Source organism: Haemaphysalis longicornis, unplaced genomic scaffold, assembly GCF_048455015.1.
Source record: "Haemaphysalis longicornis isolate Haplotype H1 unplaced genomic scaffold, Haemaphysalis longicornis Haplotype H1 scaffold_10, whole genome shotgun sequence".
In the NCBI taxonomy this organism is placed as follows: Eukaryota; Metazoa; Arthropoda; class Arachnida; order Ixodida; family Ixodidae; genus Haemaphysalis; species Haemaphysalis longicornis.
The window spans coordinates 136,234,492-136,261,094 of NW_027526204.1; the positions used below are offsets into that span (position 1 = coordinate 136,234,492).

At 47.3% G+C, this 26,603-nt stretch overlaps 1 protein-coding gene across 1 annotated transcript in view; it reads right to left on the minus strand.

Moving 5' to 3' along the window:
- Positions 1-19,199, minus strand: part of LOC144159408 (uncharacterized) — a 129,429-nt gene extending 110,230 nt beyond the window's left edge. Inside the window, exon 1 of the mRNA XM_077690878.1 lies at positions 19,031-19,199. Within this exon, the coding sequence (XP_077547004.1) occupies positions 19,031-19,070 (40 nt within the window). The 5' untranslated portion in view covers positions 19,071-19,199. The remainder of the gene's footprint in view (positions 1-19,030) is intronic.
- Positions 19,200-26,603: the final 7,404 nt, after the last annotated feature.

The following is a 26,603-nucleotide window of genomic DNA, read 5'->3' on the forward strand; positions in this document are numbered from 1 at the left end:
GAGAGACCCAATGATGTCAATCGTCATAAGGACATGTATGCGTTTTTATAAGGGCATAGATACCGAAAATGCACGGCCATTTTAAGACACAACACAAGTACTATAAATCCGTCACTTCTAAACAATTTCGGAACGTGAAACCACTTTGTATGAAAAGAACAGGTGTAAAAAGGAGTGCGCGTAGGAATTAGCTAGTGCTGACTGTTCTGGCTGTTGCAGACAGTGCGATCAAGGTTTACTTTTTGTTTCCTATTTTATTTTCTATTTTATTTTCTATTTGTGTAGTTTTTGATTTACAGTAAACAAACAGGGGCAATCGGTGTCCTATACAGCCATATGAAAGTAGAAAGCGTCTTATATTCGCGTAAGCACCGCGTAAACCAGGCCGGCGAAGCAGCCGCTTACACAGAGTGCAGACGAAAACAACCTGCGAAGAAATTGAAACGCAGCTAGGAAAAAAACAAGGGCTCTCGGTTACGGCTCACGTCCTTCTGCCTAATGTCACGACAACGAAAAGAATTCCATGTCAGGTATCAGTTCTGGCTGAGAAATATCAGCGCAGTTCGCCGTAGATATTTCGATGTTCATCGACTTGCTCATTGCAAGTTGTCAGCTCGGTTGAATTCGTCACCTTCCATCCGAAGCGCCCCTTCCTTTCTTGCTTCGAGAAGCTCGCATTTGGTCTTTTGGTTGGGGTGGGAAATGTGACTTTCACGACGGCAACGATATTGGCAGCAAAACACTGCGTCGTTTTCTGTTGCAGAAACAGAAGACAAAGAACGCCGCAGCACAAACATCTCAAGTGTTGTTGTTTATAGTGTTTAATGCGCCGACGCAACGCAGGCGATGAGGCGCGCCGTAGTGGGGGGCTGCGCATCAATTTTGGCCACCTGAGGATCTTTAACGTGCACCGAAATCTCGTACACGCGGGCGTTTTTGCTTTTCGCCTCCATCAGAAAAGCGGCCGCCGCGGCCGGGAATCGAACCCGCAACCTCGCGCTCAGCACCACAACGCCTTAGCCACTGAGCCACCGCGGCGGGTAAACATCTGAAGTGATGCGATGGCATACATAAGTGGAGAGTGGTGCGTCGTCCCAACACTTTGTCCGCGCTACGATAACTGTCGTAAAGGGCTTTAGTGCAAGCGAATGAACGGATGTTTAAAGACTTCGCACTAGCCTACGTGTGGGAAAAAATGTCGTGTGGTTCCGTCAATCCTACCTGCATTGCATCTAACATATAAACAAACTCCGCCGTCGACATGTTTTGGTGTGTGTGTATGTGTGTGCGTGCTAGCGCGTGTGTGTACGTAAGTGCGGGCCTGTGTGTATGCGCGTGTTTATGTAGGTGTACGCGTATTCGAGTACAAGCGTGCTTGCGTGTGTGTGCGTGTTTTGTGTGTGTTGTGTGTGGGGTTATGTGTGTGCACGTGCATTTGTGTGTGTGTTTCTCTATGTTTGAGAGAACAGAGCTAAGTATAAAGTACAAAAACGCGTATCGTTCATTTTATTTGTTCATTGGGCCTTTCTGGGGAACAAGTCGTTTGTAGGAATATTCGGGGCCCCTAATACAATTTATTCGGCAGCTCGTCTGTTTTTCCTTATCATGATCCATGAAGCGATAATGTAGCTATGGGAACACTGTTGGTGCTATAGTAAGTTTTATGGAGGCTTCCCGTTTCGCGTTGAACACTTTGCTGATCGAGAGATATATCTATTTCACCGGTGCCGTGAGACACGAGTCATACGGCCCTCACCTAGGGCGAAAGAACACAAGCCAGCGGAGGATTTCTTCTAATTCGTAGCAGACGATTAGTCGCACTATGCAACAATCCCCACGCGCGTGAAATCAGGCCGCTACAAAATGAGGCAGTTGACGGCAATAGTAACCGCCGTGAGAAGTTCACGAGTGAGCAGTGCGCAGCAGCAACTAAAGCAGGAAGCGTTTCTCGGGGAGGGAGAGACGCCTTTCGATCAGATTGCCCAGGCCTGGCTCGGGGCCCAAGATGCGATAACGCCGAGTGGATCGACCGGCCGGCGACCGAAAACGCGGTCGAGTAGCTTTGGAACGGCCGCCGCCTCGGACGCCCGGGGCCTCTCTCGGGCAACACCGCTTCCGCATTGAAAAGAAAACGCCAGGCGGTCGCTGCGGACCCGTGTACAGCTGAAGAACCACGGGAGCGAAGCATTCCATCGGGAGAGGCGCGAGTGATTTCGCTCGTGTAATTAAATCGCACAAACGCTGTGACATTCATTAGTTAATTACTTTCGGCCTTCATTTGCATCGGGAGACAATAACCCGTCAGTTAGGTTAAACTGTTGCTCGGGCGGGTACTTTGTGTGCGGAGCAGAGCAGGAGAAAAAAGTCGTGATGCGCGTCTCTTTCCGGCTATTATACAGGATAAAGAAATTGCCCGCGTGTCTGCTCCTTTCGTTTCAAGTGTCGACCTTTCGTCGACATTTCCCAAGGAAATACCTTCCTTCGCATTTCCGCTAACCTCTCATGCTGTTCCTCTCCTGTTGCGCTCCTCCCAACGTAAACACTCTGGTGGTTTGCTCAATTCAATTTAAGGTTACCGCGTAACAGTGCTCCAGGCAGGGTGCCTCGACTTCAGCGCTGCCGTACGGCGGAGCCGCACGTGAATCGAGGCGCCATACTTCAACGTTTATGGAACCGCGTTGCCCTTCTCCACGTGCGTTCCAAGCGAAACGCGGAAGCCATATAAGCGAACCTGTCGTAACTGTTGCCCTTTGATTTCTTAAAATGCCGCCGGAAGCTATATTTGTGCGGGCGACAGCATGCGATGCAGCCTTTTTTTTTTTTTTCAGTGGATGTACTATTTCATTTGCTAGCTCAAAAATCAAGCATTCATAATTTTTTATAAAGGAACGCTGCAAATATCACTTTTGTATTGATTTTCTGCTCCACATTTGCTCAAGCTTTTGTTTTTGTTCAGCAATGTTGTTAAGTGTGAATATTCCCACCGGACTTAGACGTTTAGATTTGCCTGTGGGTATATAAACCTACTTGTCACTTCTGTTTCACTTTCGCCGGGTGGTTACATAGAATGTGGTTTTCTCATAAATTCTCTTTTCACAAACACAGACAGACAAACCGACATACAGACAGAACAAAATTTTTGTGTTTAATACCTGTGCTACACGGTTGTTTCAAAGGCCTTCGGAAGCCTCCCAGGTGGTCGAAATGAATCCGGAGCCCTCCACTACGGCGCACGTCATAGCCCATGTGTAGCTTCGGCGCGTGAAGCTCCAGAATTCAAAATTCTATAAATACTGCAAAGCACTTGTGCAAGGCACGATGCGGCCTTGTAATGTTTTGTTTCTTTTTTTTTTCAAAATGGCCAAGTGTCAATTGCACTCAGCATAAGTAATCTTCGGTGCTACGAAGTTGTCGCTCAGAAATTCTTGTTCCACGACGGAATTTCGTCGAGAGTTAACAGGGAATAAAAAGAAGATTGAACTTAATTCAAATAAAATTTCCCTTTTCTTCCAGAATACGAAGGGGGGAGGAATGATTCATTAGAGCCTCCGAATGCTCCCCCACATGCACGTGCACCGCGCATACGTAGAAGAGAGCGATAACAGAATACTTTAGTGGTGTAATGGCAGAAAGGCATACTCAACGTTACGGTGTAAAACTGCTCCAAGCATACAGTAAAGCACAGATTTCGGCGATAGGTCTCGAAGATACAAATATTTGACAAATGTGCGAATTGGCACCCGTAGAAGCGGCGTAAACGTACTTCCCGCTGACGACCAGAGCAACACCAAACTCGTCAAACTTCGTATTTATTGCACGTAAATGGTGTTGTAGTTCGGTAAGCATCGTTCGGGAAGCACCTTGGCATTTAATCACCCATGAGAGTCTGTATGAAAGCATGAGCTATTTCGTTCGGTCGGCTCCTTATTGTCGTCCGCCTGTTTCAAGTTACACCCCTGTTGCATTTAATTAATTGCAGATCCCACAAAATAACCTGCCTAAAATGTTGTAAAGATCCCGACCTGATCGTAAACATGTTCGGGATCCTGAAGCTGCGATATAACCGAGGCGCGGCGGCGAACATTGTGTAACCTTGTGTAGAGGTGGCCTTGTGTAGCCTGTATGGGAGGTTCTCAACATGGAGGCCCAATGTCACCCGTTGGCGCTCCTCGCTCGGATCCCATTCGCAAACTCGGCTCGAGGAATCGCTGTTGGCGCTAATATGGCGCTTGCCAATGCCGAATGGCCACCCTTAATTCGTAAGCCGCGCGATCTCATAGTGAAGTGGCGAGAGGGATGTCAGTGAGGCGAAATGACTGCCATCACGGTTTATGAAGTTCCTAACCAATGCACCACAGTGCAACTACCGAGGGATGTCGTTATAGGTGATGTCCTATGCGGGGGAAAATGGGTCAGTTTATTCATTGGCCGCTGCAATAGATTTCGCCGTCAATTGTGCCAGTTATCCATGCGTTAAAAAAGAAAACTGAACATCGCTAAGCATCCCTCCACAGCCAGAACTTGTATGGAATGCATTTAAAAGTCGAAAAGCCCGGCGCTCTTAGTAAAAGAGAATTAAGTCCGAAGAGTGTGGAATGAACTCATTGAGGATGTGGCGTCATCTTCATCCTGGCCCTAGCTTTGCACCATCCAGACAGGAATGCAATCGTTGGGGTAGGTGCGAGTGCCCGGTCGGTTCACCCTAGCCCCGCCGTCGCCTTAACTCGACCATCTCATCCGCATTATGTCCGCAACCCGTGAGGAGCCGACGAGGACTAGACGAGTCGAGACGCGACGAGTCCAGTTAACGGTGTCATGTTCCCAGCCCTATCGTGCGACATGGCCCTTCGACGCTTCCTTGTTGGCTTAAGGACATCACAGCTCCGGGGCTAATCATCACCGAGGCTATCATCGTCATCTGTGGCGGCAAGGACCTCTTCACTTGTCCTCATCTTACGTTCCATTCCCACCGCACCCGCCCGGAAACTGCTGCCCGGGACGGCCGCCTTTCACGGGGGAGAGGTGATGACGTCTATGTTACGAGAAGACGATTGATTGATTTGATTGATTGAGAAGACGACGAAAATGGCAAGGAAGGAAGATATGTGTGACGCGTATTCTGGCTTAAGCTTCTAAATTCCGGTGTTTAATTTCATCGCTTCACCTTCAACCACGGTTTGTTCCTTTTGTTCTGCCGCCACGTAACACTATGACAAGTACAGGTTAATAAATATAAACAGGCCAAAAGGGGTTTTACAGACATTTGTAAGACTAAATATGAGTGAATACAAATTTACTTTTTTTTTGTATTTCGTGCATACTTCACGTCAACCGTAGCCCGGCAATGAACCCGACAATGCATTGAACGAAGACATTCGTACTAAATTCGTAACCCCTCGTACTCGTACTTACTTGCACTCGTACTCAATCTAATATCACTTGTACTTGTAATCGATCTTTACTCACTCTTACTCGTGTTCAGAAGTGTTTCAGATCATTTTTACTCGCAATCAGCCACTTGCATTCACGCGCTGATCTAGTTGCACTGCTCCACAACCGTTACTAGGCATATTACCGCGACGTGACAACACGAGAAGAGTTAAATTATCACGGAGTACAATATCGGCAGTGACGTGTGGACATATTTCGGCTGCAGTCGCGAGCATATCTCATTCCTCGACAAAGAAGAGGAGACACAGCGTTCGAAGTTCGCCCCCTGCTGGGAGAAAAAAATATCAGTGTGGTCGTTTGGCGCGGCCATGCTCGAGTGCGTGCTTCACTTTCGACCTTCAGCTTGTGCTCTTCAGTCGAACTACAGCATCACGTCTGATGTGGAAAACAGAAAGAGAGAGCGGCGAAATCGGTTAACGTGCAATTCAACTGCAAAAAAGAAACATATTTTTGAAAACGACTTTTCTACTTTCGATGTCACTTTCGAGTCGCAACACTGACGACCCTGTCGCTCGGATGCAGCACTCTGGCAGCGCAAGCAGGATGCCGATCGAAAAAAAAGGAAGCCTCTTTAAACAGCCCTTGCGCGTCGCTCATAAACGGTCTGGAGACGTAGTGAAGCAGAAAGGCGAAGTCGGGAACGTAAATATCCGTCGCCCCTATTCCTCTGTTCCGCTAACTCCACTTCTGGCAATTTCAGTGTTGACGCGTGAGACCGGCTGTCCAGTTCTATTTATACGGAATACGCGCGTGACTCCTGTTTTGCTGGCTGAGTAAGAATTACTGCCGCCGAGATTGCCCCTGAGCAGACGGTGGCTCTAAGCACCTTGCATTCGCCTAAGTTTTTAAAGACTATAGTCTTTCTTGGGCTACTTAAACGCAGAAATTTTGGTCTGTCTGTATGTCTGTTCGTCAGTCTGTGACTCGATTCAGCCACCCAGCCAAAGTTAAACGAAAGCTACGTGATAGTCTTATATACTCACAGCCAAATCTAAACGTGTAATTCCGGTGTCAGTAATCATACTTGTCAACATCGTTGAACAAGAACAAGACATTATGCAGATATAAGGCAGCAAATCAATACAGAAGTGATATTTCCAGTGTTCCTTCATTAAAAAATTCGTGGATGCTTGGTTTTTGCGATAGCAAATCAAATACTACATCAACGTCAGAAAATAGTCGCCTGCTGTTGCCAGCGCTACTTCCTGGCAGCATTTAGGAAATCAAACGAAAATAGCAACGAAAGGTTGCATTAAATGAAATCCACGCTCCGCTTGGAACGCTCGTGCATTAGGACATCGTTGTTCCATAAATATTGTAGTAGGGTGCCTCAATTCACACGCCTGTCCGCCGTACGGCAGCGCTGGCATCGAGACACCCGACGTAGAGCAGTTGAACGCGGTAAATTTAAATTGACTTGAGCAAACCTCTAGCGTGTTATCTTGGGATGAACGATACGGGAAAGGAACAGCATGAGAGGTGAGCGGGAAAGAGAAGGGAGGCATTTACTTGGCAGGGGCGCCAGTCGACTTATCGTCTTTCGTCGACATTTGCAACGAAGTGAGCAGATACGGCGGCGTCTGCTTTTTGTCTGGGTTTTTCCAGGCTAGCTGTCAGTGTTCCACCTCTGCTTTAACCTCGAAACTGGCTGTACACCAGACATTTTGCTTCGTTTTGTGTTAGCCGATTAATTTTGATCACCTGGGGATCTTTACCGTACTCCGAAATCTCGAACACACGAGCGTTTCTGCTTTACGCATCCATCAGAAAAGCGGCCGCCATGGTCGGGAATTGAACCCGCGTCCTTGGGGTGGTCAGCTGCACTATGTCTTAGCCACTGAACCGCCGCGGCGGGTGTGAGTGAGTGAGTGAGTGAGTGAGTGAGTGAGTGAGTGAGTGAGTGAGTGAGTGAGTGAGTGAGTGAGTGAGTGAGTGAGTGAGTGAGTGAGTGAGTGAGTGAGTGAGTGAGTGAGTGAGTGAGTGAGTGAGTGAGTGAGTGAGTGAGTGAGTGAGTGAGTGAGTGAGTGAGTGAGTGAGTGAGTGAGTGAGTGAGTGAGTGAGTGAGTGAGTGAGTGAGTGAGTGAGTGAGTGAGTGAGTGAGTGAGTGAGTGAGTGAGTGTATGGAGCATTCCAGTTGAAGAGAGGTGAGTTGTACCGTGGTCAACGAGCTGCCGCAACGATGCAAGCAAGGCTATAACTCAGGCTACGCACGTCCAACTTCTTGGTGAAGAAAAACGCCCCTTGCTGAGGACAATTTTCTTGTGTACCGACTGGGCGCTCCATATCCAATCGCACAACAATAAAAAAAATGTGGCGCCTTGTGGTTTGAGCCCTTTGCTCAATAAAAAGTAATTTGGAGTGCGATATCTTCTTTCAATTGCAGCAGAGTTACACCAGCAAGGAACCGCTATACGAGCTTGTACAAAACTATCAAACTGTCTGATCTGTTTAGTTCCCTGCAAAATAAATGACAGAAGGAGATGAAACAATAAGAATAGATGAACGAGAGCTTGCCTGCACCATAAAGTCCCTGTACGCGACCAAAACAAGCTATTTTAACTGTGGACAAGCACATATAAATTTTGAAAGACTCAAAAGCCTTTCTGTGGCTGTGTCACAGCCCCGCAGAGGGGATCTACAAAAGGCACGCTGTCTGCGCTTTCAAGCAAAGCACAGCTGTGGCTCGACTGGCTTTTGTTGCACTGATAGTTATGATGGTCCAGACCTCACGAAAAAGCCGTAGAGGAGCAAAAAAAGGAGAGACAGGGAGTCTTTCGACTGAAGAGCCGCGCTGGGCCTAGTAACGGGCACCCCGAATGTCACTATCAATTTGTTCTCTAAGTCACCCGAGACCGGCGGCAATACAAAAAGCGGTTGCTTTTAAATTCTCCACTTTCAACCTCTCGGCACAAGAAATTGGGGGAATTTTGAAGCAGCAGGGTCTTTTTATTAGTATTTCTGTCCGTTTCTGGGGTGTATCTTTTTTTCTTTTTAAATACCGTCCACACTCGCAGCCGAGAGATGCTCTTGCGTGTGGAGGGCTCCACTGCGAGCTTATTCGTTGAGGTCACACGTAGCTTTTACTCGATCCCTCAGCGTCGAAGAGATGACTCAGCAACACGTAGCATCGTCGGAAGAAAACTTGGGCTGTGTTGTGCAAGCATTAATTGTGAATTAGGCTTTCAGCTTTGTCCCTTTTTTCTATTGTTAATTAATTTTGTTCGTTCGATAAAAAGACCGAGAGTTTGTAAACCCTTTGCACTGCGTACTGGGGGCCACAGTGACTGACGTAATAACTTGTCGCGATTCAACCACCGCAGAGAGAGAGAGAGAGAGAGAGAGAGAGAGAGAGAGAGAGAGAGAGAGAGAGAGAGAGAGAGAGAGAGAGAGACTTAATTGAGAGTTCTGTGGTCTAAGGGTCTGTAGTGGCCCCCAGCTTGTGCCGAGTGGCGACTTCAGTAGCTCTGTTGACCACAGCGGTTTGGACCTCTTGGTTTTAACTCCCCAACACCTTCTCCCACTGATTTTCACAAGTAATTGAAGGAAACGGGTCTCTAGGACATCCCCACTGGATGTGAAGAAGGGTGGCGAGGGCACCGCATGCAGGGCATTCTGGGAAGGAGCATAGAGAAGGGTGGATAAGGTTGAGGTTTGCGGGATCGGGGAAGGTGTTTGTCTGCAGAAGACGCCACGCGACAATGTGCTGGAAAGCGACGGAGCCGAAAACGCGGCAGCCCTTGCGCCACACCATGGCCTCTGCACTGATTCTAGTAAAATTTGAGAGCGCAAAATTCAATTACTGCGTCCAGCCATTTCGCACGATTGTATCTGGGGCGTTTCGAAATGGCGGGGGCATTGCATTAAAGTTTGGCTGGGAGTCAGCGACCGTCTCTTCCTTCCTCCGTCCTTCATCTTCGACGTCCCCAGGCTTACTTTTCGTCTGCCCATCTTTTCATTTCAGAAACCAAAATTACTTTTTTTATCGGTATTCTTACGTTTTCTAAGAACTATATTGCTTACATAAAAGCGACAGGGTGGGAGGCATAAAGGCGTACATGGATTATGGGTCGACATGTCGTAAGGTGGGATGAAGCCTGGTTAGTTCACACTAAAAGAAACTTAGGCAGCTTCGCACAAGTGTAGTTGGCCGTGCTTCGCACTAGTGTGGCGAATACTGAGCGGCCCCACCTACCTTCTTCCCGGTTCGGCCAAATTTATGCGTGGTTATGCTTCGAGACTTGGTCAGGTTTTCTGCGTGGTCTCGTCTTCAGCCCTCCAAAGAGCAACGAACGAACAAAATAAAGTATGTACAGTGCTCACGGATTATAACGCGACACTGCGAGCGCGTGGCTGCCGGTACACGCAACGCCGGTACCACAATGCAACACTTCGCTTCCACGGGCGTCCACGGGCGGCGCTGCATGTACCGCAGGCCACGCGCTCGCAGTGTCGCGTTTCAATCCGTGAGCACTGTACATAGTGCGCTGCCCACCGGCTTTGCGGTGAAGCTCCAAGAGTAGCAGAGGGCGCTGCGGGACGAGCGTTTACTCAAAATTTTTGAGCTCGTTCGGTGGCCATCCTTCGGCTTTGGGGCGCGGATTAAGAATTGTATTAAAGGGACACTGAAGTGATATGTAAACATTGCGGGATTACTAGCGCAAATTGTAGTCCGGAGTCCCCAGGCCATGTTTCGACCACTCTGAGCGCGTTTACGCGATTTTATTTAGTAGAAAAATTAATTCGAAAATGCTGTCCTCCTCTCTTTACGCTCGCCCATTTTCTGTGGCGTTTTCGTGTGACGTCGCGAGGAGCCGAGCTCGCAATTGGCTGCGCTACTGCACGGCTCCCCGGCCTTCAGACAGAGTCAGTCGGCCCAGCGTTTCGTCCGCCGGCCGCCGACGGGTCGTCGTAATTCATTCGGTCAGTTGAAATGAAGCCAGGACACGTTTGTGAATGGATGAATGTGCCTTTCTTTACTTGGTTAGTTTGTACACTGTATCTAGCTCCAAGTCAAGGTCGCTTCACACAAGCGCTGCACAAGCGCACATGCGACGCTTCGCTGACTGGTACGCCAGTAGGAAAATATAAGGCCTCTTGAAGGCGGGAGAAGAGTCAGCGAAGTCAATATAGGTAATAAGGAAATATAATCAACGGATATTTTTACAGTACAGCGTAAAACTAGGGTGCGGAATGCACTTTCTTGCGCTGGACGAACAAGCACAGCGGCCAGCAGCACGACTACGCATCTGCGAACGCTTTTCCGTCTAAGAAATGCAATTGCTAGTCATGAGATATTGTGGAAACTTGGGGGATGCTTACTGCACGAGCGCAAAACAACAAATAGTCACCTAAGTTGCTTGGAATGCTAAAACTAAATAAAAGTGTAGACTGGTTATACATTATATACCTTATATTTCTAAGGTCGGCATCGCTCGCCCGTGGCCGATAAAAAACAAAAATCGCCCGTGGCCGATTGATTTGGAGCGCTAGGTATGCCAGCGCAAGTGTTTTGGAAGTCACAAGTTCGAATCCCCGCGGGCACGTGCTTTTTTTTTATAAGTTAACTTTTTCGTTTTCCGCCGATGTTTTCTATACTGAGTTCACCTTTTTTTGGGCCGCAACGTTCATTGCTCCACGAACTAGTTCACAGAACGCGCGCAGGCTGGCACTGGCGCGCTAGCGAGTTCTCGTTGGCGTGCTGTTGCCATAAGCACCGACTGCTTGCGGGCAGGGTCACAGGCCAGAATCAACAGACCCTTGGTCTGGTGCGAACACGCTTTTTACGATACAGGCATGAGTGAGGCAAGCTCTAAATATAGGGGAAAAGCGCATGGCATTTGAGCGTCTGCGGGGACGCGGAGGGCGTTCATGCACTGCGTAGGCCTCGGCTAGTGGATGCTACGATTGCAAGCCGTTCTGGGAGGCTTGTCTTATGCATTTTACAGCCGACAACATGGCAGAAGCGCGGTACGATGATTACTGAGATATTGAGAATGCCCATCCAACAACGCCATTGGTTGTGTTTTACAGAACCGAAACCGAAACTTGTTTGATTGCTAACGTTGGGCATCGTCCAATCACGGTGCCCCCTCCTCCCAACGTCTCTGCCTTAGTTGGTGTGGCTGCCGCAAATCGCGCATGGTAGTGTTTCTTCTTTCGTGCTTTGTAAAATAATTAACGATTTGTCAACCGGATAAGCGATGAAAATTATGCTAATTTGAGCCAGTCTACGCAGTGCAAGCAAAAATGGGAGCTTGACAAATTCACTTCAGTGTCCCTTTAACGTTGTCGCTTCTCGGCCTCTTGAAATCATTCATTTTGGCATGAATTCTTCTCTTTGCACAGCCAAAACTGCACCACTCGTCGCAACCAGCTCTATCACGAGCCACCCCGTGTCGCCTTTCCAAAGCCGTGCTTGTACCAGTTGCATGGCGCCTCCAACAGTGGCGGCACGAATCCCGCCCGAGCGCGGCGAGTCAAAGCTAAGGTGACGCCCGCGCTTACGATGACGTCATCGCTCGGCGATGTCTTCTTGCGCACGTTCGCCAGCCCAACCAACAGCCTAAACAGCATCACCGTTAAAAATCAATGCTGCGTGTGGTGTTTATATATGTAACCAGTAAGGAACCAGAATAACGTGTGAACTTTGAATTTGTCAACAGTCGGGTCAGGCACTGAATGTGAATTGCAGAGAAGGCTCTTCGTGAGGTAGTACGTACTACGTGTATACACCAGCAGCGCAACTGAGCTAATTGGCAACGTGGGCAGAAGCGCTGACTTTTCAGTAATCTTCAATGCTTTTTTTTTTTTCTTGGCTGCTGCCCCTTACCTGAAAGGCGTATCGAGCAGCATGAAATTGCTTTTTTTAGGGATTTTGTGGCGCACATGCGTAGCTTATCGTCTACAATGTTCTTTCACCTTGCCTGCTGCGTTACAGTCGCAGGGTGTGTCGAGCAGGATGAAGTTGCCGTTGAGGGATTTTGTGACGTACGGACGGGCGCACGGACGGATTAATTATTTACAAAAACCGGGCATAAATGACATTCTGCAATCAAAAAGTAATAAAAGATGGAGACTCAGCCGAACTGAGCCCCATTTACCATTGTATTCCTGATGCAATTTTAGCACCTACCTTTTTAAGCGTAGCAGCACCAGTTCAGAAACAAGACAAGACGTACATAACAGGGAAAGGAGGAGCAGCGAGAGCTTTTCTTCCCGCCTGACTGCCTCGTAATTGGTACTGGCAATCGTCTCTTGCTTATACCTTCGCGACCACGAAACCTGGGTGCGAAATATTGCGCAAACAGTGCATAGGCTTATCGTGTTTTGTAATGCACTCACAACCAAGAGACTCCAGAGAGAACGAACTCGAATGTGGCAGCACCATTTATTTCTTCGCCTTATCCGTGGCAATATATTTTTTTTATTACTGCGCTAAATCCTTGACGCCGGAAGGAGAAAATGTGTTTGATCGCTTCACCTGTCAGCTCACCTTAACCGAGTTCTTCTTCACGGCGCGCTGTATTTAGACTTTCTTCTGGAAAATGAAAACAAAAACTTGATGCAGGCTAGGAATGGGCCTTCCAAACTTTACCACGGGACGAGAAAAGCGGATTATTTGAAGCATTATTAAGGAGCCTTTGACGTACTAGTGCTGTAGTTATTTTCCAGTGGCCTGTTTTCTGCGATCGGATCCCAGTAGTACGAACTTGGCGACGCGGGCGTAGTTTGAGAAGCAAGAGACCGAAACAACCTCCGCCCCGAGCAGCATCACTGGCTTTATCGTTGCAACGATAAATGCATGCGATGCTTATATACGCATACGTTGCCGTGCTACTCAAAAACATTTGTGCTACGAATAAAACGCTCTTTAAACTAGCAATGCCTGTTTACGGTGCTGCACTCTGCGGATGTGTGCGTTTGCGACAGCGAGTAGTACGATTTTAGGCATAACGTGCATTCGTGAGCACCAGAGCGATCTAGAATTTTTTGTGCGTTCGTGAGTTTGGGATTGGCGGATACCTTTAGCGCCAACGTAAAAAAAAAAAAGAAATTGTTTTGAATGTTTGCGAGTTTAGGGGATCGGAACAGTCCTCGCTGCTTCCGGAACAGGAATCGTAAACATTCGAAGAAAATGCCTTTCTGGTAAGAAGGCATAACTTCCGGGTTTTTCACGCGTTTTATGGCCTGTTATAAAGTCCATGGCGCGGAACAAAAATTTATTGCTGCTCGTTGAATTGGCGATAAGTGAAAACAGCAACACAAATAACATTGAAAAAGAACAATGTCGTTGCTGCCGAAGAGCCAAGATCCCAAACTCACGCATGACACTTACCGGTGATGACGACTCGCCATAAACAGCAAGGCTAATTCATTCCTAAATAGACGTTGCGGCTGTCATCTACCCAAAGCCCACAACTGCGATTCTACCTATTCGCATATTTACACGCTGCGGATTGACCGCGAATATTTTATAATTCGCTTGCCAAGATTGCCGGCTTGCTTGCCTTCAAAACAAGAAAGAGTAAGGAGGAAAGGTGAGCGTGGCATGAGACGTGATTTACAGCTGCGGTCCGCTAAGAGATGGCGCGAGATTAGCGCACCGTCGAGATAATCACGAACGTAGCGCTCAATGAGCGGAACTTAGAGTTTCTTAGTAAGTATAGAGGAAACTGCGCCTGGTAAGCCATGTCGTCGTGGGGGTTCATAGGAAGACTCCCCTTTTTGGCTAGCGCTTGGCATGACAATTGAATTCTTAAGCAGTTTTTTTGGGGATTTGCTTTCTTCACTGTGCATTAACACGTTTACGAGCGACAAGGAATCCGAAATCCTCCCTGTTCCGTGGTAGCCGTGTTCGGTGAAACAGCAGGCAGTGCGTGATCGCACCTGACGTTGCTCATACCGCAGTCGAAGGACGCATGACTGAGCGGATAATATGCCTCCGCGAAATTTGTAGCCGACGAAAAGAAACAAAACGTACTTCGTTGAAGACAAGCTAAGGCAGATACGGGTGCTTGTATGAGTCCTATCTTGTCATCGTCCACGAATGTTCAACGCCACGTTTTCTTTTCTCTCGTTGAACTAGCTGACGGTCGGTACACCGGTTCACCACGAAGGCAAAGTTTTCATAGGCACGCTCAAAAAACTTTCCAAACTCTTCAAGCAACTTATTATTTGCAATAATGGTAAAATTAATAAAATCACAGTCTCTGTCGAGCCCCCCTCCCCCCCCCTCCCCCCCAAATATTAACCTTGTTTGTAATTACAACCTTGGCCTGCGGAATAGCAGGCACAACCGTTCCGGCAAAAATATGCTTTACTTCCTTTTTCCTTAGTTTTAAGACAGCTTGTTTTTATTTTCCACTTACATAATTGCACACTATTCTTCGCGTTGTTGTGGCACTTTGTTTAAATTTGCGGTCACTAAAACGTTTCAATCCAAGCCAATGATGAAACTAAGGCGAGTGCAATATATAATGGCGGCCCCTGACGACACAGACGGCCATGATGTGAGCCGCATAGACGCTAGCGCCAGATTCCTCTCTAGTGTATATTGTAAGAAATCTATGGAGCGGAAGACTGTGGCTACTGCGGTGAAAAGCGCCCACACATCACCCTAGCGTTCTCTCCCGTGATCGCGTGCTACACTCCGCTCAGTTTGCAATATGCCAACCACGCTACACCCAACATTTCCTCAATAATAATACGAAAATCATCGGCGATCGTGATACTCCCTGATCCGTAATTTGTGAGCAGCTGTTTAGTTGTTTTTAGGATTTTACGTTGCGCCGACGCAAACAATGTTAGATAACCTTGCGTCCATGCGCAGTAACAGACCACTCCTTTCTCTATTATGATCAAAAGAACGCTTAGATTAATGTAGCTGACGGGGAAATTGTGTTGTGCTGCAAATCTCGAATCGGGAGGTTACGGGAACGAGGTCGAGGGTGGTGATCGAGCGCGTTTCACTCGTGCAGCGCTTTCCATTTTCCTCACTGATTGTAGCCAAACTCTCCTTCACGCGCTCTCTTCGCTATTACCGTCAATCATTCCCCGCTGCTGTTCGCATTCGCTCTCTTGCGACCTCCCAACTGCCTCCGCTCGCTCAGTTATCTCCCTTTTAATTCGTTCGGTATTCTCTAGCTGTTTCAGCGTTTTGATAACCGAAGTTGTGATAGATCGCCAAATAGCGGCTTTTTCAAGAGTCCACATTTTTTTCCCCTTGTTTATTTGTTTGTTTATTTCTTCATTTTCGATCTTGTTGGGAAGAATATCGATATCAGAGAGCGGACACTTTTCCAGTGGTTATGTTCCTTACACTTGGGACTTAATTGGTGTCCGCTTGTGGACAGTTCCTCAACGGCTCCGTTCTGTGTGCTGGACCGTAAAGAAGAAGAAACAAGATCGCGTGGGCCTGGTTTTGACACGGCGGATGGGGTTGACCTTATAGATAACACTTATACTATCTATTGGCGCATCAAAGCTGGGGTTTGCGAAAAAAGGATATATATAATTGCATTCAAAATTTTCTTTCTGCCTCAGGTCGTTTGAATTGCTAAAGGGTGCTGATTAATGGGTAATTCGGGTTTCATTCACAACTAAGTTTCCCTTTACAGCCTCTTCCCAGAAATAAGTATTTTGAAGCCCCCACGTATTTAACCGGTTTAGCCCTGGCCAATCCCCCCTTGTGGTACGTGCCAAAATATTTGAGGACATCATCATCATCATCATCAACAGCGTCCGTTTATTAGGCTCGCTAGGACTTCTGCCGAACTAGATGACGCGACCGCCTTACCTCCATCACTTGTATTGATGGAAATAAAGACTATTATTATTACAAAGCTCTTTACTGACCGATTCATTGATTTCGTGATTCATTCATTCCCAGATCACCATTGTGACATTAAAAGATTGGGGCTTCCTTTTGTCTTCCTCCGGCAGATTGGAGCAATTATGGCTTAAATCGCATTATTCTGCAGAAATGTATTGTGCCTATAAATTAGAGCGTTCGGTTGTTTCCAATTCACCGCGCAACTTTGTTCCCGTTGTTTACAGCCTAAATATTTTCAGTAGGCTTCAGAAATGCGTACTTTCCGACGAGCAGTTTTGAAACATCCCAAGCTCGAATTCATTTGGTTTGTAATGCTTGATATCCTTACTCTGACCCATACTTGTAACAGACCAAGAGCCAGCAGCCTTCTGAAATAAATAAATAAATAAATAAATAAATAAATAAATAAATAAATAAATAAATAAATAAATAAATAAATAAATAAATAAATAAATAAATAAATAAATAAATAAATAAATAAATAAATAAATAAATAAATAAATAAATAAATAAATAAATAAATAAATAAATAAATAAATAAATAAATAAATAAATAAATAAATAAATAAATAAATAAATAAATAAATAAATAAATAAATAAATAAATAAATAAATAACCCACTGCTGGACGAAGGGGCCTTTCCAATCTACCTCCAACCGCTGTCACGCGCCGCTTGAGTCCATTCTTTGCCTCTGAACTTCCTTATTTCGTCCCTGCATCTAATTATTGGCCTTCCCCTTCTTCTAGTTTCGTTTCTCGGTGTCCACTCTGTCACCCTGGTCGTCCACCGGTTGTCATTTCGCCCAACTACGTGACCAGCCCAAGTCCATTTCTGTTTCTTTATTTTAAATACATCTTCGTACCTAGTTTGTTCCCTAATCCAGGAGGCTAGTTTCCTCTCCCTAACGTTAGTTCCGTCATTACTCTTTCCATGTTACTTTTTTTCGTTACTTCACTTCTTTCCATGGCCCGCGGAGCCGACCTAAGCTAACTTTCAAGTTATTTAGGAAACCTCCAAGTTACCGCTCGAAATTTAATCACCGCAGGGACGCATTGCTTGCGTATTCAGCTTTTCAGTGATAGAGGTGGCTTACTTATCAATAATTCGGAGTGCTTGCCGAACGCACCCCAGCCCATGCCTCTTGTCCGCCGGATTTTTTTCTCGTGGTTGGGGTCAGCGTTATCTATCTGTACAAGGTAGTTATATTCTTTTACTTTTTCTAGCATTTCGTCTCCTAAGCTCAAGAGGGCGCTTTCGGCATGCATTTTCCTCATTACTTAAGATTTATTCATATTTATTTTTAGCCCCAAGGCCCTGCTTTCTGATTTTAGTTCACCTAGCATTGTTTGCATATGTTCTGCAGTCTCAATCAGCAAGCCTATGTCGTCCGCAAACCTCAAATGGCTCAAGAATTCCCAGTTTGGAGCGGCATGGAATTGTTGCGTTCGGACTTTGTGGCGTAGTTAAGCTGGTACGCCACAACAACTTTTGGCTTAATTAAGGTGCACATCACATTCTGTGATCCTAAAAAAATACCCTTAACGTATATCCCAGCAGCGTAAAACGAAATTCACGTAAAAAAATGATCCGGACAGTCTTGAATAATCTTTGCCCAGGGGCGAAGTGCATTAGACCGAAGGCGAATCAAGCAGGATGGAATTACTTCAAGACGGAAATGCGGATAAGTAAGTATTAAGTAGGAGCGTACTCTCAGGCGACAAATTTGCTCTGCATCCCGGTATTTATGACACCCTGTGGTAAAAATACTCACAAATCGCCATACGTATAGAGCGTTCAAACTGCACTTCAAATTTAGCATATTTATTAAAACTCTGGTCACCTATTCTTTGCGAGGTAGACATTGTGTAAAGCTATGGAAAACATATAATCGTGCTAAAGAACGACGCACATACCAGAAAAGCCACAGTTTACCGAGCGAGCACTTGCTGACTACGGCACTCAAGCCCCGCTCAGCCGACAATCTCGGGCCCCGCTCAGCCACCCTCGGGCCCGAGGGTCACTCGGGCCCCGCTCATCCGACAAAGGCGATCAGCCGGCAACAGCGGTAAACATGTATTCTAGTAGATACGATATTTTCATGGCAGTAATAAGAACGGTAAATTCCCTCCTCTATTTGTTCCGCAGGCAAATTGTTACAATAAAACGTCATACTGAATTTTTACCGTAGACGGGAAGGCGCGGTCGGTCATTTCTTTTTGGTTATAATAATTAGGCGACAATGCGGAATCGTTTGGCCCTATATAGCACACGCACCAGGTCATTCGTCGGCATAAAATTCGCCCTTTGTGTAAATACTGCCTTTTGCTAACCCTGCGAACGTAACAAAACCACAAAAGGAACAGAAAATTGATATAAATTTACAAAATAAAAATATCTTTAAGCTAAAATCGGGATAAATTAATCAATTTCAGGTAGGTCACCCCTGATTTCCCCGTTTCCAGTAGCGGATTTCCCTCGGTCATGACAATTAAAGCAGAGCGACTGTGCGTAGAATTTTGATTTCCATGCTCTGGTCGGAGGTATACTTCCATTTGGCGAGAACTTTTTTCTTTTAGGAGCAGTCTGCGAGCAGATCGTGTTCTAACTGCCAAAAAAAAAAGTCCCTGAGCGTCACCCACTTTTTCCTCCCAACTCAGCATTTCTTAAGCTTCATTCCCCTAATCCATCCGATTCCCATGGAGGATGGGAGGAAGAGGAGGAAGAGGAGGCTAAGGATGCGGCTCACCTGTGGCGCAATGTATCCAGAGCCGCGTGAGAGGCCGCATCCCTGCCTCAGTCGCAGTCGGGGCACAACCGAAATGGAAAACACTCCACCGCGCAACGCCGAGCCACAGCGAGAGCCAAGACGCACGAGACCGCCCTCGAGGGCGTCGTCTGCAACAACGCGGTCGGCCGACGACGCGTGCCCAGCCACATGGTAGCGAGACGGCGTCGGCGGCGCCCTCTTTCCACACGCTACCGAAGCGGTCGCGGCGGGCGTCGCAGGCGTCGCGCGTCAGCTCCCACGGAGGCCCCCCACCCGGTAGCGAACGCTTAACAGCTGCTTTCTGGAGGAGGAATGACGTCCGGAGTGACCTTCGTACGCAGTGCGACGCCACAAAGTGCCTGTACTGTCAGTGAGCGCTGGCGGGGACGCTATGAAGCGCTGGGAGCGCCTTACATTTTCTGGCGTGTCTTAATTACAATTCACAAACAAGCCGGAAGAAGAATGCCACGCGGAGAAGAGAAACAAACAACACAAGGACGGTCACTGGACTTAGGAGGAAAACGTGCCAGTAAACCATCAGTGTTCATGAAGAAATCACGTTTTTATGTGCGGGGCATACGATGATACGTGTGTAAGTGCGGAGGGGTTTCGCGGCCGTTGGTGTTTTGAAGGGGAGGTGGAAGACCGTGTCCCATCTGCGCCTGAGCCGTTTCTACTGAAATACTATTTCAGGAAGTTTTTGCAGAAAAAGAATATTTGCAACGCCAGTGACTGTCCCTGGGTTATATGTTTGCCTTCTGCGTGTAGCGTTATTCCACCGCTTTGTTTATCAAGTAACCCAAGCCAACAAGCCCCAGACTTCCACGTCAGCATTATAATTGTCCAGTAAATGAATTCGGGATTCAGCGAGCCGTACAAGGGCCCGTGTTACTATCCAATCTGGAACTTGCCGAAATATGCCCCTTGAAAGCGGCATGATTGGCTTGTTGGTGGCGTTTCGCAGGCTGTGTCAACCGCGCACGCATTTACAAAGGGCAGTACAAGGAGGGTGAGAGGAAGGTGCGGCGTTTACGCGCCGTCCGTGCCTTCCTTGGCAGGTGTTCGCATTCCTTTCCCGATGGCGACGTTGACATGGGATGACCTGTTTACCCGCTTCAGAAACTTGGGTACCAACTAGTTTGGTTCCAAGGTCGAGGCTTAATTGGTCCTCGCGCCTGGAGATTGTATTTGTGAAGGAGGCGAAATACCACTATGCCTTACCTACAATATTTTGGAGATTCGATTTACGGAGCACCACGTGGTTTACATTTATACGCACCGGGCCCATTCGGCGAGTTAGAAAGAGTTAGTACATCAACAGCGCGTCAAAAAACATTGTGACGTAATTCCTGGGCTATCGAAAGCATGTTGGCGTGGATGGAGGTACTGAACGCACAATGATGACGTGAGGGTAAAATGTTTCCTTTCGTTTATTTCAAAATAATACGTATTCAATTATCTGCGATAAAGCTACCTTCGGGAAATGCCAAATAATATGATAAAATAACATGTGATAACAAATGAGTGTGTCTCTACGAGCGATTTTGTGATATTGTCACGCGCTTTGCTTGAAACAGATAAAAAAGCCGGGTGCGGCCAGTTGCTGGTAGCAAAACACATAACTAAACAAAGCAGAACGCATGGTTCACGGCGATATCCATGCATTCTGTAGTGCTATTCCGGATACTATTTGCACTTCTGCCTGAGGACGTAAGGGCGTCTTTGTGTCGCGGATGCATGCAAACACAGCAACATCACCGACTTCGGAAGAACTTATTCTTGGACACGCTGGTTGTTTAAGATTAAAGAAGACGGAGGCGAAGCGCAAAGTTTGGACAGGCACATCAAGAGAAAAGCGCCCAGTCTCGTTCTTCTGTCGCGCTCGTCCAGATCGACTTGTTGCTTTGCCTTCGACTCCTTTAATAAAGTAGCCCAATCGCTGTGTCCCTTCATCATTACGCTGGGACCATCTGCGCCTCATCTCCCATAGGCGCCTAATCTCCCAATTTAAAGCTTTAGAAGAGCGACCTTGGGACGCGGCCTGTCTTGCGATAGTGAGCGCTGCGGTTGGATGGTCGCACACTATGAGTTCATACGAATGACAGTGCTGAAGTATGCATGAGGACATCTGCCTGGTGACATAAAAAGTGCGCTATAAACGATGATGCTACACCAGGATACGCCTTCCCGGTCAGTAGCAATATAAGCAATGACACGTTAAAAATTTTAAACAAAATATGGGACTTGGAAGCCATCAAGTTGACACTTAACCAGTAGACTCTTTGTATAGGTAAACAACACGGTCTAACTCCAAGAAATCGCCGTGGGTGGGCTTCGCCAGGACACCCTAGAACGACCAATCAGCGGGACTGAATCTGTGAATTTTCCCAATGATGAGGTACAGCATGCGATTGGAGCCAAAAATAGAATGCTTGCCCTCGTCATTTACGAAATTCGCACATTTGACCCCGCTGGTTGGTTGGCCATTCTACAGCATTGTGGTGAAGCCCATCTGCAGCGACATGCATGCGTTCGCCCCGTCCCGTTGTTCTCTTTCTTGTTGTACAATGTTTCGCATAGACGTGGCATTGCGAAAATAAACATAATCGCCTCGTGCTTCGTGATCACCACGTCTCCCAATCGCTGTTTATCGTTACATACGATCCTATTACTCAAATCCCTACCTCTCTTTCCAAACGAAATAAACTTATTCGCGTGATTTACACAACGGTTGTATTCATAGAAGTTGAACTGAAATATTCCTATTGCTCAAGATGCAAAAGACAGCGGAGTGTAGTAATCATGTTCCTTTTATTCGACGACGTATCTGATTAACGGAAAAAGAAGTCCTAAGCAAACGCTGTGTCCCGATTAGCACCAGCAATAAGTCCACCATGCAGGTTTTTTTCGCATTGCAACTCGTACCATTATCAACTTTAAACCCCGCACGCAGACTGCTTATCTAATCTTTTTCTTCTTTGCCGTAATTTTTATCGGCACCTATGCTACTGAGCGGTACGCTTTTTGGTGAGAAGTCCTGTGCCCCGTCGTTTAACCGCTACTGCGAACACCTCCTGCACAATTATCAATTTTAATCAGGAAGAAGAAGGTTTGGCCATGTTTTACATGGTGAACAGAATACATTCAAGCTTAGACGCGGCGAAGGACGAGGCAGCGACGGGATGAGTGCTAGCTTTAAACATAAAAAGTTAACGCTCGTCCCGTCTCTGCCTTGTGCTTCGTCCTGTCTGAGCTCGAATTTCTTTTCAATGCTCGTCGACCCACCCCCATTGGTAGCCCAATATCTCGGACCTCTCTAAAATCCACCGCCCTTTTTTATGTTAAGCATGAGTGAAGACGGGAAAGTTGGGAATAATACGTATAAAATAACACAAACGAGGAAAATGTGCGGAAGACCACACAAAATTTACGCGGCCACACCAAACTGGGAGCAGCAGCCTGTTACAGTGGCATGTGCCCAGAATAAAACAGTCATAATGTGTTAGAACTCCTCCAATGGAGAATGGCTGGTTGGTATAAGAAAGAGTAGGGCGTCATGCTACCTCCGTGGTCTTCGTTTTTCCAGGCTTCCCCCCACCTATTTAAGCAACTTGGTAAGAGGCCTGCTATCGCAAGTTTCATACGCCCATGCACTACGCGAAGCATATCGCGCTCTGTGCTTCCTTGGCACCATTCGCTGAACTTTTTTACTCAACTTTATTAGAGTTTATTTCTTGCATTTCATTGCGTGTCATTTTTAGTTTAGCTTTTGTTTTCTCTCTAATTGTTGCCTTCACAACGTCTCATATTCAGCTCACTGCATTGCAACCATCCCCATCTGGCGTAGCAAGCACTGCCGCTAGCAGTGCTGACCTCTCCAGCCCACATTAAAAAGTTCTCTCTCCCTCTTGGCAATACAGACTTGCATCTGGCGTCAATTTCACGGCGTCGCCTTTTTGAAACCGATTTGAAGCTACGGGTACCATCCCATAAAAAAAAAACACCTGAGCATAACGATGCGCATGAACACGAGGTAGCGGAAGACGAACATTCCGATCTACAAGCAGTGGCAGAACGGTTCGTGTATGTATAAACATTGTTTAGCGACAAAAAAAGCCTTCAGCACATTTAAAATCAAAACATAAATGCCAGGGGTCTTTTAATTAGAAATACGTCGTGGCAGATATTTTACGAGAACTAAGTTGAACCACTAAATCTAGGTTTAAGACAAACACTGTCAAAAGAGCAAACGTACCTCCTCTAAAATGGGGCGGCTCGCGCCATGGGCTCCAACGACGTAATAACTGCGGTCGGTTGTGGTTTCTTCCTGTCTTTAATAAAGGGTATAGACCTCTTTTGGCTACCTAAGCATGAACATTTTGTTCTGTCTGTGTCTCCCTGTCGCTTGATTCAGCCGCCCGATCAAAGTGAAAGGATGCTCGGACACAACGTATATATAGGTAGAACCGTTCCAAGTAATAAGAGCTGCGGGCATGGCTCATATATTTCCATTTAGCGCAGAAGGAACCTCAAGCATATTTGAGGAAAAATGTAAGTAACATAACCGAGAGTGTTGTTTTAATTAAAATACACGTTGAATCGTATTCCATAAAGCAAATTAAATAAAATGAAGCATTAGGCAAAAGACCACGAGACTTCTTGAACCTGTGGCTATCAGCGGGTCCTGGTTGCGAAACAAGAATTTCTATAAACCATGCAGTTCTCTACAATAGACGTAATGAAATTGCAGAATACCAACCAATGGAATCGCTATGCAGTGCAAATGCAGGGAATTTTAGCATACACAATCGCTGTGCCCAACGGAAACAGGGAAATTGATTGCATGATAACCGACATAACTGGTAAATACCATTACGAGTCCATATAACTAATAACACCGCATAGCCCGCCATTTCACATACGCAAATTATGTTCTTTTTATATTTATTACGACACCTTTGATTGCCGCCTTGATCTGGTTGAGTACTTCCCACCGACGTTTGCCCCAGAAAAAACTTCATCAGCCATCCATTCCCCAATACAGGGAAGGTGGCTGACCAGTGAACCTGCATTGGCAACAGAACTGTGCGACAGTACAGCTACCTTCATACCTTATTCGAGGTGAATTCTTGAATGGCTGCGACGTCGTCGCCGTCTCGACGCCGACTCGTGCGATTGGAGTCGCTGCCCCGCTCTTCCTCCCGGGAAGCTGGCACGGTGCGACGTTGACTTTTGCTCGCGGTCAACGTCGCGGCTGCGTTCTGCCTCTCAGGACTCCTGATCGACCCGTTGGCGACGGTTACAGCAATACCTTCTAGACTGCAAGTCGGAGGGAGGACTGCTGAAGTCACGGAGTGCTGACGTCGCGAGGTGGCGGCGGCCGCCGCGGCTTTGGGTGATGGCGGCGGCGGTGCGGCGCACGAGGAAGAGCACATTGAAATAAATTTTCTCCGCCTGTTTTCGTGACTCTCCAATAGATGGAGCCACAATATTTAAACAAAAAAATTATTTTTCTGATTTGTGGTGATATTTTAGCAAGATGAAAGAGCAATTCTCTCTCCGGGTGTATAAGCTTTGTTCACATGACATAAAGCTAAAGGGCTATAATATAAAATAAAAGCCCACCCCGTACCACATACGTATCACGGGTGACGCCAATTAAAAATAAACAAACTGGACCGAGGTCAACTAGAGTTTTGACGAGAAGGAAATACCCACCGAAGTGGAAAATAAAAGGGGAAAATGCTACACAGCGACACCACAGCCAGGAGAGCGGGCCCGGGGAGACTCCCCTGATCTCCCCTGGGACGGTAGCAGGAAAGGTTGGGATAAGGGATGTGGATGGTTGTGATAAAGAATGGGTTATGGGAAAGAGGGTGGGAATGGGGACAGCGAGGTTTTTGTTCTAATCCTTAGATGTCTGACTCCTAAAATAGGCCTGAAAACTCAGGATGGGCGTCAGACGGTGCCAATTTGAATTCAGCGGACCCCTCTATAGGTTCCAAACATCTGAGCTCCGACATCGAAGAACAGGGAGAACCTGCGACGGAGTGACGACACCTAGTCTCCGGACCCCTTTCACAACCAGCCCCCCAGCTAGCACCCACCAGGACCCCCAAGTACTCAAGAGACCCTGCCCAGCCTACATAGGTACTAATCCCCCTTGTCTCAACGGTTTCGGATACTGGTAAAGTTAACTGTCCGACAGACGGGGTAAACTGTACCCTGTACGCATCCGTCGATCCCTATGTGCACCTGAATCACCTATCTCCATAGGAAGGCCTATGTGACTTATAGGGTTTCGGTGGACCTCTTATGTGCTCCTATGCCAACCACTCACCCACCAGGGAACCCTCCCCATACGGGCAGCAGTCATCAGGTGGAAGGAGTAATCCTTATAGAGTACGACCAGCCCTACTCCCGATACTGAGAACGAGAAGCTTCCCTAAGAAGTGAGCCAATCCCTCTTTCCTCGGTCCTAGCAAGTGCGCGCCTCCTAGACTGGTCGCTACTAAAGGCCAGAGACATTGGCCATCATGAGCACCTATCGAAGGCCCTGACTCCTGTTGTCCAGGAACCTTCATGTCGGCAGCGAACAGTCGTGCCCGCGTGGGGTGACTGCGGCGGTCCTTTAATAAAGGAACCTTTTTCACCGATTTTTGCCAAGTTCCCAGAGCCAACCTCGGTAGCCAAACAGGCTGTCCGGGCCTGCCTCCGCGTCCAGCATCGGCTCTGGGGAGTCGTTCCAGGGAGTCGCTGCCACTCCCTTGGGGTTTCGCATCCCCGGGTGAGACCTGGCCCTCACCCACCGCTGCCGTCGGCAACCGACCAAAGCTAGGCAGCCGAAACCGCCTTTGCCCAGCCAGCTGCCAGGGGGGACCACGAGCAGGTGGCAATCAGATTCCCCCCCCCCCCCCCCCCCCTGTTCACATGACAGCGATATTTTAACAAAATGCAGTCATGCAGTGGGAAAACGTTGAAGTGAAAGCGCGTTATATATTTATGCGGAGTAGTGCCGCAGCACATCGTGCACGCCAGTTTGCTGCCGGCGCACGTGGGTGCACGTCCGTGCATGTTGTACTGCGGTTGCATGGGCTCCTTTACGGCTGCTTTTTTTCAAATTGCGAATATCAGCCGTGCTGTGGCGATAGATGGAACTCAAAGCAACAACCTCGCCTTGAAATCGCCATGTGAAACAAGTGATGCGACCCTCAGTGCCGTGGAAATTACGATTCCGCTAGTGAAAGCTGGCCGTTTTCAGACTTCCCCAAACGAGGAACTACGCTGGAAATGTGCGCGCGCTATTGCACAAGTGAACTATGTCCTTAGCAATATAACGCGGTGAAGTTTCCCGCAGAATTTTCTTCGTGCTTCCGAGCGCAATTAAGAGTACGCAACATTTCGCCTTCAAGAAGCACATTATTCGGGAAGTCGACGTAGTGAGTACCCGAAAGAGGTTGGATTCAAACAAGGACTCGTATTTTTAATGGTCTCCGAGCTGCCCTTCCTGTTCGAAGATGCAATTCACGGGACTTCTTACATTGACGAACAA